Below are 17,237 nucleotides of genomic sequence, written 5' to 3'. Positions count from 1 at the left end.
CCATGATGGTGAGAAGGGAAAACTCTGCTCCAATGAAGAAGACAAAAAAGAAGACCTGTGCAGCACATCCTTGATAGGAGATGGCCCTGGTGTCCCAGAGGGCATTGGCCATGGCTTTGGGTAGAGGGGTGGAGATGCAGCCCAGGTCAAGGAGGGCGAGGTTGAGGAGGAAGAAGTACATGGGGGTGTGGAGGCGGTGGTCGCAGGAGATGGGGATGTGCATGGCCAAGTGTAGGAGAATGGTACGACCCCTGCCTGCTTCATGGGTGGGGGCGAGGAGGCAATGAGGCCCTGGTGCTTTAACGATCAGCTGTCTCCTAATCAGTGGCAGTGGCAGAGACAACAGCCATAGCCATGGGCACAAAGACCTGGGTCCTGCTGGGACTTGGAACCTTGTCAAAGCCCTTGCTCGTCTCTAAACCAGGATGGCCTAGAGAATCCCAGACCTGTACCTCTTTACTGGTTAGTTGTAGACACTTGTCCTTGTGGTGTCATACCGGATCTGAGCTGAGTCTGATAACTCAGATCTTTTTGGTGGCCATGCTCCTCGTAAGGCAGCTCTGTGTGAAGTTGGCCTGGTTCCTGCTGAGCAGGCACCACTGCTTGTATGGCATCCCTCATGGTGCCCAGGCCCTCCTTGTCCTGTGTACTCAGCAGTGTCCCAGTCTGCTCTGATGTGTGGCGTTACTCTCCCTCTCGTTCAGGACTGGGCTCCTCTCCTGGTAAATGTCTAGAGGTTTCTTTAGACAAAATCCTGTAGTTTCTCAAGCTCCCACCACACTGACGCTCCGTTCTGTCAGCTGTTCATGTCTGCAGGCAGACAAGACAGTTCAGCCTTCATGTGATTGTGCTGTCTCTGACAAGACAGCAGCATTGGGAGGTACAGGGGACACAGAATCACACACAGAATCACAGAGAATTGTCTAGTTTGGAAGAGACCTCAAGATGATCGAGTCCAACCTCTGACCTAACACTAACAAGTCCTCCACTAAACCAACATTTGGATAATACAGGAGTAACCAGTTGAATGGAACTGCAACACAGACACAGAAAGGTAATGAGTGGAAGGCTGCCAGATTCTACTTTTTCTGTTCTTCATTCTCATGCATGCTGTCAGTTTCTCGGGAGTTGTGTCCTAAATGTTATGGGGTTGTGCAGAACAACGTTAGAAAGGCCAAAGCCCAGCTGGAGCTTAATCAATCCATTCCTGTCAAAGACAATAAACACTGCTTATATAAATACTTTAAATAAAAGAGGATTAAGAATCATCATAAATTATTGAATGTGGGGGGAAACCTTGTGCCAAGAGATGAGGTAAAGGCTGAGGTAATGTCATGGTTTAACCCGGCTGGCAGCTAAACACCACGCAGCCGTTCGCTCACCCTCCCCCCTCCCTCTCTGGGACGGGGGAGAGAAATGGAAAGTGAAGCCCGTGAGTTGAGATAAAGACAGTTTAATAAGACAGGAAAATAATAATAACAAAATAATAATAACAATAATAACAATAATGTTACAATGGTGATAATAGGAAAGTAATAATAATATGTACAAACAAGTGATGCACAATGCAATTGCTCACCACCCGCTGACCGATGCCCAGCCTAACCCCGAGCAGTCCGGCCCCCTCCCCCCGGCTAGCCACCCCTATATATTGTTTAGCATGACGTCAGATGGTATGGAATACCCCTTTGGCTAGTTTGGGTCACCTGTCCTGGGTCTGTCCCCTCCCAGCTCTTACTGCACCCCCCAGCCTGCCCGTTGGCAGGACAGAGCAAAGGCTGAGATGTCCTTGGCTTAGTATAAGCACTGCTCTGCAACAATTAAAGCATCGGGGTGTTATCAGCACTCTTCTCATTCTAAGCCAAAACACAGCATTCCACCAGCTACTAGGAAGAAAATTAATTCTGTTCTAACTGAAACCAGGACATCTATCCACCCCTTATTCCATACCATTTAAGTCATGCTCAGGTTACACTCTTTTCCATACATTCTAATTAGTCACCTATAGTAGTCATGGTAGTGATAACATACAGTATTATATAGTAATTAACATGGTACAATTCAGTTCATGGGCTATTCTCACCCAGTATTAAATCTCCTTGAGGTACACACCGGACCTCTCCATTCTTTTGCATCACCCACCAAGTGTATCCAGGTCCCTGAGCAAAAACAATTCCACGAATGGGTTTGCCTTTTCCTGAGGCAGGAGTAGCCCAGACTGTTTTACCCAGCATATTTCTTACATGCACTACAGGAACTTTATCCCCATCTACAGTACGTAACAGGTTGGATTGGGCAGGTCCAGCTCGGTTGGCAGATCCCCTAGTATTGACTAACCAGGTGGCCTTTGCCAAATGCGTATCCCAATTTTTGAACGTCCCAGCGCCCACTGCTTTCAATGTAGTCTTTAACAGTCCATTGTATCGTTCAACTTTCCCGGAGGCTGGTGCATGATAGGGGATGTGATACACCCACTCAATACCATGTTCTTTGGCCCAAGTGTCTATAAGGTTGTTTCGGAAATGAGTTCCATTGTCTGACTCTATTCTTTCTGGGGTACCATGTCGCCATAGGACTTGCTTTTCAAGGCCCAGGATAGTGTTCCGGGCGGTGGCATGAGGCACAGGATATGTTTCCAACCATCCGGTGGTTGCTTCCACCATTGTAAGTACGTGGCGCTTGCCATTGCGAGTTTGAGGGAGTGTGATGTAATCAATCTGCCAGGCCTCTCCATATTTCTATTTCAGCCATCGTCCTCCATACCAAAGAGGCTTTGACCGTTTGGCTTGCTTGATTGCAGCACACGTTTCACAATCATGAATAACCTGTGCTATAGCGTCCATGGTCAGGTCCACCCCTCGATCACGAGCCCATCTGTATGTTGCATCTCTACCTTGATGGCCTGAGGTGTCATGCGCCCATCGGGCTATAAATAATTCACCTTTATGCTGCCAATCCAGGTCCACCTGAGCTACTTCAATCTTAGCAGCCTGATCCACCTGCTGGTTGTTTTGATGTTCTTCAGTAGCCCGATTCTTGGGCACATGAGCATCTACGTGGCATACCTTTACAGCCAGGTTCTCTACCCGAGCAGCAATATCTTGCCACAAAGCAGCAGCCCAGATGGGTTTGCCCCTACGCTGCCAGTTGTTTTGCTTCCATTGCTGTAACCATCCCCACAGGGCATTTGCTACCATCCATGAATCGGTGTAGAGGTAGAGAACTGGCCATTTTTCTCGTTCAGCAATGGCTAAAGCCAGCTGAATGGCTTTCACTTCTGCAAACTGACTCGATTCACCTTCTCCCTCAGCAGCTTCTGCAACTCGTCGTGTAGGACTCCATACAGCAGCCTTCCATCTTCGATGCTTCCCCACAATACGACAGGACCCATCAGTGAACAGGGCATATTTCTTTTCATTCTCTGGTAACTGGTTGTACAGTGGGGCTTCTTCAGCACGACCCACCTCCTCCTCGGGTGATATCCCAAAGTATTTGCCTTCTGGCCAGTCCATAATCACTTCCAATATTCCTGGGCGACTGGGGTTTCCTATTCGAGCCCGCTGAGTAATCAGTGCAACGCACTTGCTCCACGTAGCATCAGTTGCATGATGCGTAGAAGAAACCCTTCCCTTGAACATCCAGCCTAGTACCGGCAATCGGGGTGCTAGGAGGAGCTGCGCTTCAGTACCGACCACCTCTGAAGCAGATCGAACTCCTTCATATGCTGCCAATATCTCCTTTTCAGTTGGAGTATAGCGGGCCTCAGATCCTCTGTATCCCCGACTCCAAAACCCCAGGGGCCGACCTCGAGTTTCCCCAGGTTCTTTCTGCCAGAGGCTCCAGGTGGGGCCGTTCTCCCCGGCTGCAGTGTAGAGCACATTCTTTACATCTGGTCCTGTTCGAACTGGCCCAAGGGCTACTGCATGGACTATTTCCTGCTTGATTTGTTCAAAGGCTTGTCGTTGTTCAGGGCCCCATTCAAACTCATTCTTCTTACGGGTTACTTGGTCTGTCCCCTCCCAGCTCTTACTGCACCCCCAGCCTGCCTGTTGGCAGGACAGAGCAAAAGGCTGAGATGTCCTTGGCTTGGTATAAGCACTGCTCTGCAACAATAAAAACATCGGGGTGTTATCAGCACTCTTCTCATCCTAAGCCAAAACACAGCATTCCACCAGCTACTAGGAAGAAAATCAATTCTGTTCTAACTAAAACCAGGACAAGGAGAGCTACAAAGATGATCAGAGGACTGGAGCACCTCTCCCATGAAGACCGGCTGAAGGAATTAGGTTTGTTCAGCCTGGAGAAGAGAAGGCTCCAGGGAGACCTCCTTGCATCTTGTCAATACTTTTTTTAAAAAATGGAGGACTCTTTACTCAGGTAGATAATGACAGGAGGATGTGGGAATGCTCTTAAACTAAAAAGGGGAGATTTAGACTAGACATTAGACATTAGGAGGAAAATCTTCACTGTAAGGGTAGTAAGGTAGTGGAACAGGTTGCCCAGAGAAGTTGTGGATGCTCCATCCCTGGAGGTGTTCAAGGCCAGGCTGGATGGGGCCTTGGCCAACCTGATCTAGTGGGTGGAATCTGGGGGGACTTCAGTTAGATGATTTTGAAGGTCCCTTCCAACCCAAGTCATACTATGATTCTATGATACTAGGATGAAAATTATTTAAATCCAAACCAAAACCAGGACACAAATAGGCTAAGGGCAAGATGTCTCTGTGTGTATATCAAAAGACAGGAAAAGTGGTGATAGTTATTTAGAAAGTGTAAGACCTGAGTATGACATAGGAACAATGGTGCGGAATAAGGGCTGGATACAGTCTGAGTTTTAGATGGGATAGACTTAATTTTTCTTCCTAGTAACTGGTATGGCGCTGTACAGAATCAGCGAATCAGAGAGTAGTTTGGGTATGAAAGGACCTTAAAGATCATGAAATTCCAACCCCTCTGCCATGGGCAGACACACCTTCCACTAGACCAGGTTGCTGAAAGCCCCATCCAACCTGGCCTTCAAAACTTCCAGTGAGGGGAGATCCACAACATCTCTGGGCAGCCTGTTGCAGTGCCTCACCACCCTCTGAGTAAAGAACTTTTTTCTAATACCTAATCTAAATCCACCCTCTTTCAGTTTAAAACCATTTCCCCTAGTCCTATCACTACACTATTTAATGAAGAGTCCCTCCCCAGCTTTCTTACAACCCCCTTTAAGTATTAGAAGACCACTATAACATCTCACCAGAGCCTTCTTTTCTCCAGGCTGAACAACACCAAATCCCACAGCCTGTCTTCAGAGGAGAGGTGCTCCAGTCCCTTGATCATCCTCGTGGCCCTCCTCTGGATTCGTTCTAATAGACCTGTGTCCTTCTTGTTCTGGGGACCCCAGAGCTAAACACAATACCTGATGTGTGGCCTCACCAGGGCTGAGTACAGAGGCACAATCACTTCCCTACTCCTGCTGACCACACTATTCCTGGTACAAGCCCGCATGCTGTTGGCTCTCCTGGCCACCTGAGCACACTGCTGGCTCATACTCATCTGACTATCAACCATTACTCCCAAGACCCTTTCCAATGGGCAGCATTCCACCTGCCATTCCCCAGCATTGCATCAGGTTGTCATGCCCCAAGTGCTGGACCCAGCACTTAGCCTTGTTGAACTTCATAGATTTGGCCTTGGCCCATGGGTGCAGCCTATCTAGGACCCTCTGCAGAGTCCTCCTACCGTTGAGCAGAGCAACACCCACTCAACCTGGTGTTGTCTGCAAACTTACTGAGGGTGCACTCACTCGATCCCCTTGTCCAGATCATTGATGAAAATATTAAAGGGAACTGGCCTCAGAACTGAGCCCTGGAGGTCACCACTAGAGAACGGCCTCCATCTGCATTTAGCTCCATGTACCACAGTTCTTTGGGCTCAGCCATCCAGAGTGTTTTTAATCCAAGGAAACATATACCCGTCCAAGCCTCAAGCAGCCAGTTTCTCTGGGAGAATGCTGTAGGAAACAGTGCCATAATCCTTACTGAGGTCCAGATAAACCACAGCCACAGCCATTACGTCATCTGCTGAGTGCATCACCTTGTCATAGAAGGAGTTCAGATTTGTCAAGTAGATCCTGACTTTGATAAAGCCCTACTGACTGGGCCTGATCACCTTGTAAGTGTAAGTCTTGTAAGTGTTGCCTGATGGTACTCAAGATAATCTGCTTCATGAACTTCCTCATCACTGGTCAGACTGACAGGCCAGTAGTTCCCCAACACCTCCTTCCAGCCCTTGTAGACGCACATTATATTTGTCAGTCACCAGTCTACTGGTCCCTCTCCCGATAGCCAGGACTGCTGATCAATGATGGAAAGCAACTTGGGAAGTGATTCTGCCAGCTCCCTTGGTAGTGACAGGTGGATCCCATGTGGTCCCATAGATGTGTGTAAATCTTTGTGCAGTAGCAGGGCTCTGACTATTTCCTCATTCATTATGAAGGCTTCATTCTGCTCCCTGTACCTATCTACCAGCTCAGGAGGCTGAGTATCAGAACAACAGGTCATGTTGCTGAAAACTGAGGCAAAGAGTACATTAAGAGAACGTTATGTACCTCAGCCTTTTCCTCAACTCTTGTGAATATGCTTCCCCCTACATCCCATACAGGATGAAGATTCCCCTAAGTGCTCTTTTTTTTTTTTTTTTTTTTTTTTTTTCTTCTTCTTATTTTAATGTATTTACACATAAAAATATGCAGCATAGGTCTTTGAAGGTAATAGTCAGATTGAGCTTCAGTTGGGATTTGGCCATTCCGAATTTGTCTCTGCAAAACTTCATGACATTCAGGATTCAATTCTACACAAAATGACTGCATGGATGGAAAGAAGCAAAGAAAAGGTGGAACCTGGCAACCTTCCATCCTCCAACCTTCTCTAAGTTTGTGCTGGAAATCCATTCAACTAGTTACTCCTGTATTATACAAACTGTCCTGCAACTGCTGATGCTGTTATCTTGCGAGAGACAGCACAATCAGGGTGAGACATCTTCCTGAAGACATTAACTGCTGACAGAATGCAACATTGGTTGGGGGAACCACGAGAAATTCCAGGATTTACCTACAGAAACCTCCTGACATTTACAAGGAGAAGAGCCTAGTCGTGCAGCAAAGGAAGAGGAACCCCACACATCAGAGCAGACTGGGACACTGCTGAGTGAGGAGGAGGAGGAGGGCCTGGGCACCATGAGGGATGCCATATGAGCAGTGGTGCCTGCTCACCAGGAACCAGGCCAGCTTCCTACAGAGCTGCCTTACGAGGAGCATAGTGACCAAGATGATCCGAGTTATCAAACTCAGCTCAGATCTGGTGTAACACCACACAGACATGTGTCTACAAATAGTCAGTAAAGAGGTACAGATCTGGGAGTCTCTAGGGTATCCTGGTTTGGAGAGGAGCAAGGGCTATGGCAAGACTCAAAGTCTGAAAAGGTCCAATGTCTTTGTGTCCATGGCTATGGTTCTTGTGTCTGTCACTGAGGCCAAAGAGGAGAGAGCTAATCGTTAAAACACCAGGGCCTCGTTGCCTCCTCACCCCCAACCATGAAGCAGGCAGGAGTCGTACCATTCTCCTGCACTTGGCAATGCACATCCCCATCTCCTACTGCCCCACAAAGAGCCCCGAGTACTGCATGAAAAGAAAGGATCTCCCTTCCCAAGCACTTGAGGTGAAGGCCAGGCCCTTGTGCTTGCTGACACACATCCAGTTTTCCTACACCTCAGTGTCACCTTCACATTGCCTTTGTCTCCTTGTCCTCACTGCCTCCAGGGTTCTGCTCTAACGAGCTCCAAGGGAGCCTGTGTCAGTGCTGGCCCTCAGGGGGACACTGCAGGAAATTTGCCTCTGACTTGGACTTCTGGAGAGATGTCTTCAATTGTCTCTGAGTGCCTGAGTTTCTTGGGCTCATCAGGAAAGCCTCCAGAGGAGCCTTGGGCTGGTGCTGTGCTGTTGAGCTGGGCCGGGCTCATGGGACAGAGAAAACACTTTTTAAAAAGTCCCATGAAGCAGAGAGACAGCTGTGCCTAGGAGCAGCTCCTCTGCACAACGCAGCAGGAAAGAGACACAGAGGCAGACACACAGAGAGAAGAAAAGGGGCCAGGGGCTGAATTCAGTTGTGAGTGAGAGGATGCTGAGAGCTGCCTGCAGGAGAAATGTGCACAGCCTTTGACAAGGTAAGTGCCTGGCTGCAGGGCCATGCTGCTGCAGGTCCTGGAAGGGTCTCCTCCTGCTGGGTCTTGTTTCTGGGAGGGCAGTGGGCAATGCAGTAGGCTTTGAGAGTCCTGCTGGGTTGCAGTGTGAGGTGAGAAAGTCTGGCAGAAGCCCCTTGGAGTGCCCTAAGGCAGGTGCCCCCAGTCAGCCCAGAACACCCTGCCCTGGCTGGCCATGCCGGGCTCTCTGTCAGCTGCCCCGTAGCTCCTGCAGCCATGGAGGTGCCCCTTGGCAGGGCCCTGTTGGTGGCAGGGTGCTGCAGGGCAATGCTGAGCACAGCCGCGTGGGATGGGGTCTGTGAGCACGGGCAGGGGGAAAGAAGAGGTGGGCGCAGAGCAGCAGCTCCTGGCAGGGACAGCTGCAGGCAGCAGAGAGAGGGGCAGGCGGCCAGAAGGAGCTGTTGGCAGAAACGCAGTAGCAGGGGGGATTCGGGCACCTCACGGCCATGCCCTGCAGTGCAGACACCTTCCCCTGGAGCAGCCCCACCCTGGCCTCCTCTCCCCCTGCAGCCCATGGGCTGAGGGACAGGCATGGCCAGCAGTACAGGCAGAGCCCGTACGAGAAGCTCTCAAATTCTGTCTTGATTTCGTCCTCCTCGATTAGCAGCCATCTACATTTTTTACTCAGGGAAACACCTGAGAGCAATTGTCCTGCAGCTCAGAGGGGTGACAATTGACTGCTGAGAACTGGTCTGATCAACAGAGCTGCTCTGCTCAGTCTTCACCAAGGGACAGCCCCTTTGCCTCCTGGCACCCACAGGGTTTCTCTGGAAGTGCACAGGAAATGTCAGGGAGCTCAACCATCCAATACCTCTCCTAAGTGTTACTGGGATAATAGGAACAAAACAAAGGAAACAAAATCCCTGAAGCTCTGCCTCTGTATTAAGATGAGTTTTTTGCAACAACACTGCAGATCTCATGGATCTGAACAGTGGACGGAATGTAATTTTCTGCCGTGTTTCTGCCTCCCTCCAGCTGCACAGCAGGAAGAACTCCTGTGGAGCCACAGCAGCCCCTGTTCCCAGTGCCCCTCTCAGCCAGCACCAGCCACGGCTCAAGCAAGACAGATGCAGAAAGGTTCTCCTGCAAAGAGACAGGCTGTGTTTGGGGGTGCTCTATGACATACAATAGGTTTTCCTCAGAGAAATTTGTTTTAACATTTTTCCGCAATTTCCTCTTTAACAGAAAACGGTTTTCAATGTCAGAAAAAGCCCAACATCAGCTCTATCACAGATTTTCTTCTCCTGGCATTCGCAGACACGCACGAGCTGCAGCTCCTGCACTTCGCGCTCTTCCTGGGCATCTACCTGGCTGCCCTCCTGGGCAACGGCCTCATCCTCAGCGCCGTAGCCTGCCACCACCGCCTCCACACCCCCATGTACTTCTTCCTCCTCAACCTCACCCTCCTCGACGTGGGCTGCATCTCCACCACTCTGCCCAAAGCCATGGCCAATGCCCTCTGGGACACCAGGGCCATCTCCTATCAAGGCTGTGCTGCACAGGTCTTCTTTTTTGTCTTATTGTTTGGAGCAGAATATTACCTTCTCACCATCATGGCCTATGATCGCTACATTGCCATCTGCAAGCCCCTGCACTACGGGAGCTTCCTGGGCAGCAGAGCTTGTGCCCAGATGGCAGCAGCTGCCTGGGGCAGTGGCTTTCTCAATGCTGTCCTGCACACGGCCACTACATTTTCCCTGCCCCTCTGCCAAGGCAATGCTGTGGACCAGTTCTTCTGTGAAATCCCCCAGATCCTCAAGCTCTCCTGCTCAGACTACTACCTCAGGGAAGTCGGGGTACTTCTCTTTAGTTTTTCTTTATCATTTGGTTGTTTTGTTTTCATTGTGTTGTCCTATGTGCAGATCTTCAGGGTGGTGCTGAGGATGCCCTCTTCTCAGGGCCGGCACAAAGCCTTTTCCATGTGCCCCCCTCACCTGGCCGTGGTCTCCCTCTTTGTCAGTACTGCCATATTTGTCTACTTGAAGCCCTTCTCCATCTCTTCGCCATCCTTGGACCTGGTGGTGTCATTATTGTACTCAGTGTTGCCTCCAGCACTGAACCCCCTCATCTACAGCATGAGGAACCAGCAGCTCAAGGATGCCTTGTGGAAACTCTTTGGATACATGTTCCTTCGTCAGTAATATTGAAGCCCCCAATCCAGCCAGGACTCACTGTTTTTCTAAAAAATTGTTAGAATATTCTTTTGCTATACTTCTTTTGTAATATATTATACTGCATTATTAGATTTTCATTTTATAATGGTATCTTTATTTTCAAATCTTTTAATTATTTTTATTTTTTTTTTCACAAAAATATCTCATGTACCTGTAGAACCATGCCTGCCTTCTAGATAAAGACAATTGAGAAGCTGTTAGAACCTGATTGGTCTCAGCTGCCATCTCTCTTGCCATCTCCTCAGGAGCTGGGGGAGCAGCCCCAGCACGCAGGAGGGGCTCAGGACCAACAGCCCAGCTGCCACATGCAGGAGCAGCCCTGGTGGTTCTTGGGGCTGCCCCTCACTGCCCGCTGGGCTCTGCCTCTCTGCTGCCTTCGGGTCAGGGCTGCTGCTTCCCTGGAGCCATGGCCATGGCCAGCGGCAGGACGTGGCCTTTACACTGCTGCTCTCTTTTTGCTTCCACATTGTGCTTCTTTTTTTGTTTTTCTGGGTAAGCCCTGATATCTCATTTACCTTGGTGACAGTCCTGTTGTCTCTACAGTGGCATCCCTGTCCCTGCAGGCAGCAGCAGGCACTGTGCAGCCCTGAGTCACAGCTGCCTCCCTGTTAGCACCACAGCAACAAATGGGGTTCTATTTGGGACTTTGTGGAGTGAAGGACATAGACTTAAAGTCCAAGGGCAGCCTGAGAGGGACCAAGGGCCTGACCAAGAGCTTTATGGCAGCACCTGACAACAACTGGTCTTGGACTTATCTGCATGTCACTGCCCCCCTGCAGTGGGGCTCATGGCCACTGTCAGCCTGGAGAGGAATCTGGAGCTGCCAGGAGATGTCAGGGGATCTGCAGGGAGAACATGCAATGCTGAGTTGGTAGGGATTAGAATCCCATAAAATTAATGGCATCCAAAGAAGAGTTTCGTAAAGAAAAAAGGGAATATGAGGAGTCCATGGGGTAAGGACAGCTCTGCCATGCCAGGAGTGGTGCTGAAGAGCCAGCGGACAGAGACCTCTAAGAGTGTAGAATAATTGAGGATAACCTTCTTGAGGCCTCATGGACCAGGTCTGGTGCAGCACTCGCCTGCCCTTTGTGCCCTCAGAGACACCCCATGGCCCTGCCCAGCACTGCCCTGTGCTGCTGAGCCATCAGGGCAGATGGAAAGGGGCTCAGCAGCAGAGATCCCCATGGACATAGGTCTCCAGCCCAGCCTGAGCAGCATGGGCAGGGAGGGAGACCCCCGGGGATCCCAGGGCACCACAGCCCCTGGCTCTCACAGCAGCACCGCCAGCCTGGGGCTCTGTGGGGAGCACAGGGCAGGAAGCAGCAATGGCTGACCTGGCCAGCACGGACACACTGCCCTGGGCGAGGCTCTCTGGGAGCAGGGATGGCCCTGGGGAAGAGCAGGGCAGCATTGCTGGGCCTGTATAAAAGCAGAAATGAGAAGGAGAAAGCTCTTTGTGCAGGCCCCTGCTCGGGGCAGGCTGCTCTGTGGCTGGGCCAGGCCTCTTGTGCTGGCCTGGGGACTGGGGCTGGCCCTGCGGGGCACAGGCACTGTGTGCTGGGGATCTCCCAGGCAGGAGATCAGGGCTCCTGCAGCTTCACAGACCTCCATTTCCTGGCACCATAGCCAGACTCCTCCTTGCTCACCCCAAGCAGACACTACACATGTATGAGCTGCCTGCTTCCTCCTCCTCTAGAGGGAGAGGAGGAAATACATCTAGAGGGAGAAGGGGAAAACAAAACAAAACAAAACAAAACCATAAAAACTCAGAGAGATAGACACATAAGTAAGGGAAAGGAAAAGAAAAATGAAAGAAAAAGATATTCCAACCCCAAACATGAGGAATATTTAGTAACTTTTCAATTCCCACAAGCAGACCACTGTACTGCCAGTCTCTGAGAAACTGTAACCTTAACTTGGAAAGATGGCCCCAATATTTACCGCTGAGCACCATGTTGTGCCTGAGGTGGACTGACAAGAGCTCAAGTGCTCAGTCTGGTGTGAGCAGGCAGAGGAGAGCTCAGCAGCCCCAGGGCACGCAGCAGCCACAGCAAAGGAGCCTGGCAAGTGATTCCTTGCAGCCGTCCGGGGATGGTGACTCCACCACTTACCCGGGCAGCCCATTCCAATGCCTAACAACCCTTTCGGAAGAGAAGTTCTTCCTAAGATCCAAACTAAACCTCGCCTGGCACAACTTTAGCCCATTCCCACCTCATCCAGTCATTGGGCACGTGGGAGGAGACCAACCCCCACCTCGCTACAGCCTCCTTTAAGGTATCTGTAGAGAGCGATAAGGTCGCCCCTGAGCCTCCTTTTCTCCAGGCTGAACAAGCCCAGCTCCCTCAGCCGCTCCTCGTAGGACTTGTTCTCCAGGCCCCTCACCAGCTTCGTCGCCCTTCTCTGGACTCGCTCAAGCACCTCCATGTCCTTCTTGTAGAGATGTCTTTCGATGTCTTTCCTGTATTGAGGGGCCCAAAACTGAACACAGTACTTGAGGTGCGGCCTCACCAGAGCCGAGTACAGGGGGACGATCACCTCCCTAGCCCTGCTGGCCACACTGCTTCTGATACAAGCCAGGATGCCATTGGCCTTCTTGGCCACCTGGGCACACTGCTGGATCATATTCAGCTGACCATCAACCAATACTCCCAGGTCCTCCTCTGCCAGGCAGCTTTCCAACCACTCATCTCCCAGCCTATAGCACTGCTTGTATATCACAAGTTCCTCACCTATTTTTACAGGCACATACTCTAGCACTAGATTATCTTATCCGTCTCCTCCATCCTGGGTTACAATTCTGTATGGCCTTACAGATAAGGTGTTAGTGACTAAGGTAGCATCAGACATAAAAGGTTTCTAGTCTTCCATCTAATTAAACATAGCAACGTATTTCAAATTTGGTTTTATTATTCTAATAGGGAGAGAACCAAATGTCCTTCTGAACTGATATCACCAGGGCCTGCAGGGATGTCAGGAAGGTCCCAGGGCCTGGCTCTGCTCTGTGGTGCACAGGGAGACGGTAAAAACACAAATCGTGGGGCAAAGCCGGAGCTCCTTGTCCTTCCAAGCAGGAAAACATTGTCCTCCAGATCAGGGCTCTTCCCCAGCAAGGTGGCCACGAACCCTGCCTGTCCTCCTCCTGCCATGCTGCGTGTGCAGGCTGCAGCAGAGGGGACCACCAGCCAGGCCCTGCATGGAGCTCTGCCACCCGCCCGGCCCCGGCCCTCTCCAGCGCCCTCCTTGCTGCTCTCTGATGCATGCCAGCACCTCCCTGTGCAGCCGGCCAGCACATCTGCTGAGGGCCAGGGTGGCTGCTGCAGGGGCAGGGAGCTCAGCATGGCCTTTGCAGCCCCCTGCCCTGGGCCTGCCTCTGCCCTTGGGCTCGGCCCCGGCCTTGTCTCTGCTGGCAGGAGCGCTCTTGGCATGCGCTTCCTGGCCTCCCCTCGCCTGCGCACAGCTGCTGCCCACTCAGGCCGCTGCCACAAACGTGTCCTCACCAGCAGCATCACCCATTGGGCTGCTTCTGCTGGCCTCCCCCACCCACTGCCTTGACTCCTTGTCTATCCTGCACCGAAACGCATCTCTTGGCTGTCAGTGCCCTCTCCCCTACCATGGTGGGATGTGTTTCCAGTGGGCCATCGACTATACACGGTAATGAACACTATGAGAAGGACTAGAGGGATCCTCCTTCCAGCCAGGGGGAGGCAGGGAGGAAAGGGACAATCAGGTTTACTGGACTGGGTATATTTAATGGCCTGACACATCAGATCCACAAATGTATCAGGCTCTACTAGGCACCGGTGCACAGTGTACCCTAATGCCATCAAGCTAGAAAGAGGTAGAACCCACCTGTATTTCTGGAGTGACAGGGGGATCCCAACAGTTAACTGTACTGGAGGCTGAAGTGAGTCTAACTGGGAAGGAATGGCAAAAGCACCCCATTGGGACTGGCCCAGAGGCTATGTGCATCCTTGGCATAGACTGCTTCAGGAGAGGGAATTCAGAGTTCCAAGAGGGCACCACAGGTGGGGCTTTGGCAGAGCTGCCTTGTGAAAAGAGCTGCCCAGTCAATAGCAACTTGTCGTGGTTTAACCCGACCGGCAGCTAAACACCACGCAGCCGTTCGCTCACCCTCCCCCCTCCCTCTCTGGGACGGGGGAGAGAAATGGAAAGTGAAGCCCGTGAGTTGAGATAAAGACAGTTTAATAAGACAGGAAAAAAAAATAACAAAAATAATAATAACAATAATAATAATGATGATACAATGGGGATAATACAAAAGTAATAATAGTATGTACAAACAAGTGATGCACAATGCAATTGCTCACCACCCGCTGACCGATGCCCAGCCTAACCCCAAGCAGTCCGGCCCCCTCCCCCCGGCTAGCCACCCCTATATATTGTTTAGCATGACGTCAGATGGTATGGAATACCCCTTTGGCTAGTTTGGGTCACCTGTCCTGGGTCTGTCCCCTCCCAGCTCTTACTGCACCCCCCAGCCTGCCCGTTGGCAGGACAGAGCAAAGGCTGAGATGTCCTTGGCTTAGTATAAGCACTGCTCTGCAACAATTAAAGCATCGGGGTGTTATCAGCACTCTTCTCATTCTAAGCCAAAACACAGCATTCCACCAGCTACTAGGAAGAAAATTAATTCTGTGCTAACTGAAACCAGGACATCTATCCACCCCTTATTCCATACCATTTATGTCATGCTCAGGTTACACTCTTTTCCATACATTCTAATTAGTCACCTATAGTAATCATGGTAGTGATAACATACAGTATAATATACTATTTAACATGGTGCAATTCAGTTCATGGGCTATTCTCACCCAGTATTAAATCTCCTTGAAGGGTTTATTGGACTGTGGGGATTCCATGGCCTTGCACATCAGACCCACAGAAGTATCAGGAGCTAGTGGGCACCACTGCACAGTGTACCCTAATGCCATCAAGCTACAGAGGGTCGAACCCATTTGTATGTCTGCAGCGACAGGGGGATCCCAACACTGAACTGTACTGGAGGCTGAAGTGTGTCTAAGTGGGAAGGAGTGGCAAAAACATTATTGGCACTGGCCCAGAGACTCTGTGCATCCTTGGAAGAGACTGCTTCAGGAGAGGATAGATAATTCAGGGACCCAAAAAGGGTATCGGTAGGCTTTTGACATAGCTGCCTTGGAGACAGAGGACATTATACTGTTGTGGGGTTGATGAGGACTGAAGGACAGCTGGTGACAATCCCTACCACAACCGTGCACCTGAGTAAGTGTAGCAGCAACCGAATGCACTAACAGAGGCCTATCGTGGCCTGAATGAAGTCCCGCAATTCTGAGTGCTGCCATGCCAGCAGCATGATTCAGAGAATCAGGAGATTGGCACTTTGAGCCCGGATTCCTCTGCTCTCAGCAGTGCCCAGGTTCTTCTCAGGAGAACCTCCTTAGAGCAATTGCCCTGCAGCTCAAGGAGACACAAGCAGAGAACAAATGAAGGAGCAACCAATGAAGGAAAGGGATCTGCCAACTCTCTACATGCAGTATGGCAAATGGTTTGAGAGGTTTAACTGAAAAAATGAAATGTTTTTCCTCAGATAATCCTGATATATTATCACTCTATTTCTGTTCCTTTAGCAGGACAACATACACAAAACAAGCAAATGCCCAACAGCAGCTCAGTGGGCGAGTTCCTCCTGCTGGCATTCGCAGACACGCACAAGCTGCAGCTCCTGCACTTTGCACTCTTCCTGGGCATTTACCTGGCTGCCCTCCTGGGCAACAGCCTCATCCTCAGCGCCGTAGCCTGCCACCACCGCCTCCACACCCCCATGTACTTCTTCCTCCTCAACCTCGCCCTCCTGGACCTGGGCTGCATCTCCACCACTCTGCCCAAAGCCATGGCCAATGCCCTCTGGGACAACAGGGACATCTCCTATCAAGGATGTGCTGCCCAGGTCTTTTTCTTTCTCTTCTTCATATCAGCAGAGTATTATAACCTTACTATCATGGCCTATGACCGCTACGTTGCCATCTGCAAGCCCCTGCACTACGGGAGCCTCGTGGGCAGCAGAGCTTGTGCCCAGATGGCAGCAGCTGCCTGGGGCAGTGGCTTTCTCAATGCTGTCCTGCACACGGCCAACACATTTTCCCTGCTCTTCTGCCAAGGCAATGCTGTGGACCAGTTCTTCTGTGAAGTCCCCCACATCCTCAAGCTTTCCTGCTCAGATTCCTATCTCAGAGAAGTTGGGGCAGTTCTGTTTAGCATTTTTTTATCATTTGGTTGTTTTGTTTTCATTGTTTTCTCCTATGTGCAGATCTTCAGGGCAGTGCTGAGGATGCCCTCTGAGCAGGGCAAGCACAAGGCCTTTTCCACGTGCCTCCCTCACCTGGCTGTGGTCTCCCTCTTTGTCAGCACTGGCATATTTTCCTACCTGAAGCCCCCCTCCATTTCCTCGCCATCCCTGGATCTGGTGGTGGCATTTCTCTACTCAGTGGTGCCTCCAGCCCTGAACCCCCTCATCTACAGCATGAGGAACCAGGAGCTCAAGGATGCACTGAGGAAACTGTTTCCATACATGCTTCTTAAGCATCCATGATGTGTTCAGAAGATGTATTCTTAATACTGTGCAAATATTTTGATTCATACTATATCATATCATTTTTATTGTTACTACTGTTATCATGACATTATCATTCATAATAATAATAAAATAAATAAAAGGGTATTTGGAAAAATGACACAACATTTTTTAAATTATTTTTCTCTGTAAAAATTTTAACAATATTTCATTTTGTTTTTAATAATCTCATACTTAGCATTCTGAAT

The 17,237-nt window shown here is 50.4% G+C and overlaps 1 protein-coding gene across 1 annotated transcript; it reads left to right on the top strand.

Moving 5' to 3' along the window:
- Positions 1–16,071: 16,071 nt before the first annotated feature.
- Positions 16,072–17,007, top strand: LOC311216155 (olfactory receptor 14C36-like; the record flags this gene model as incomplete). The annotated part of the gene is made up of 1 exon (XM_084297701.1): positions 16,072–17,007. One exon carries the CDS (start codon positions 16,072–16,074, stop codon positions 17,005–17,007), a length of 936 nt encoding a protein of 311 aa, XP_084153827.1.
- Positions 17,008–17,237: the final 230 nt, after the last annotated feature.

This window comes from Netta rufina (assembly GCF_964035555.1).
Source record: "Netta rufina genome assembly, chromosome: 18".
NCBI classification, from domain to species: Eukaryota; Metazoa; Chordata; class Aves; order Anseriformes; family Anatidae; genus Netta; species Netta rufina.
This window is presented reverse-complemented; position numbering and strand designations above follow the sequence as displayed.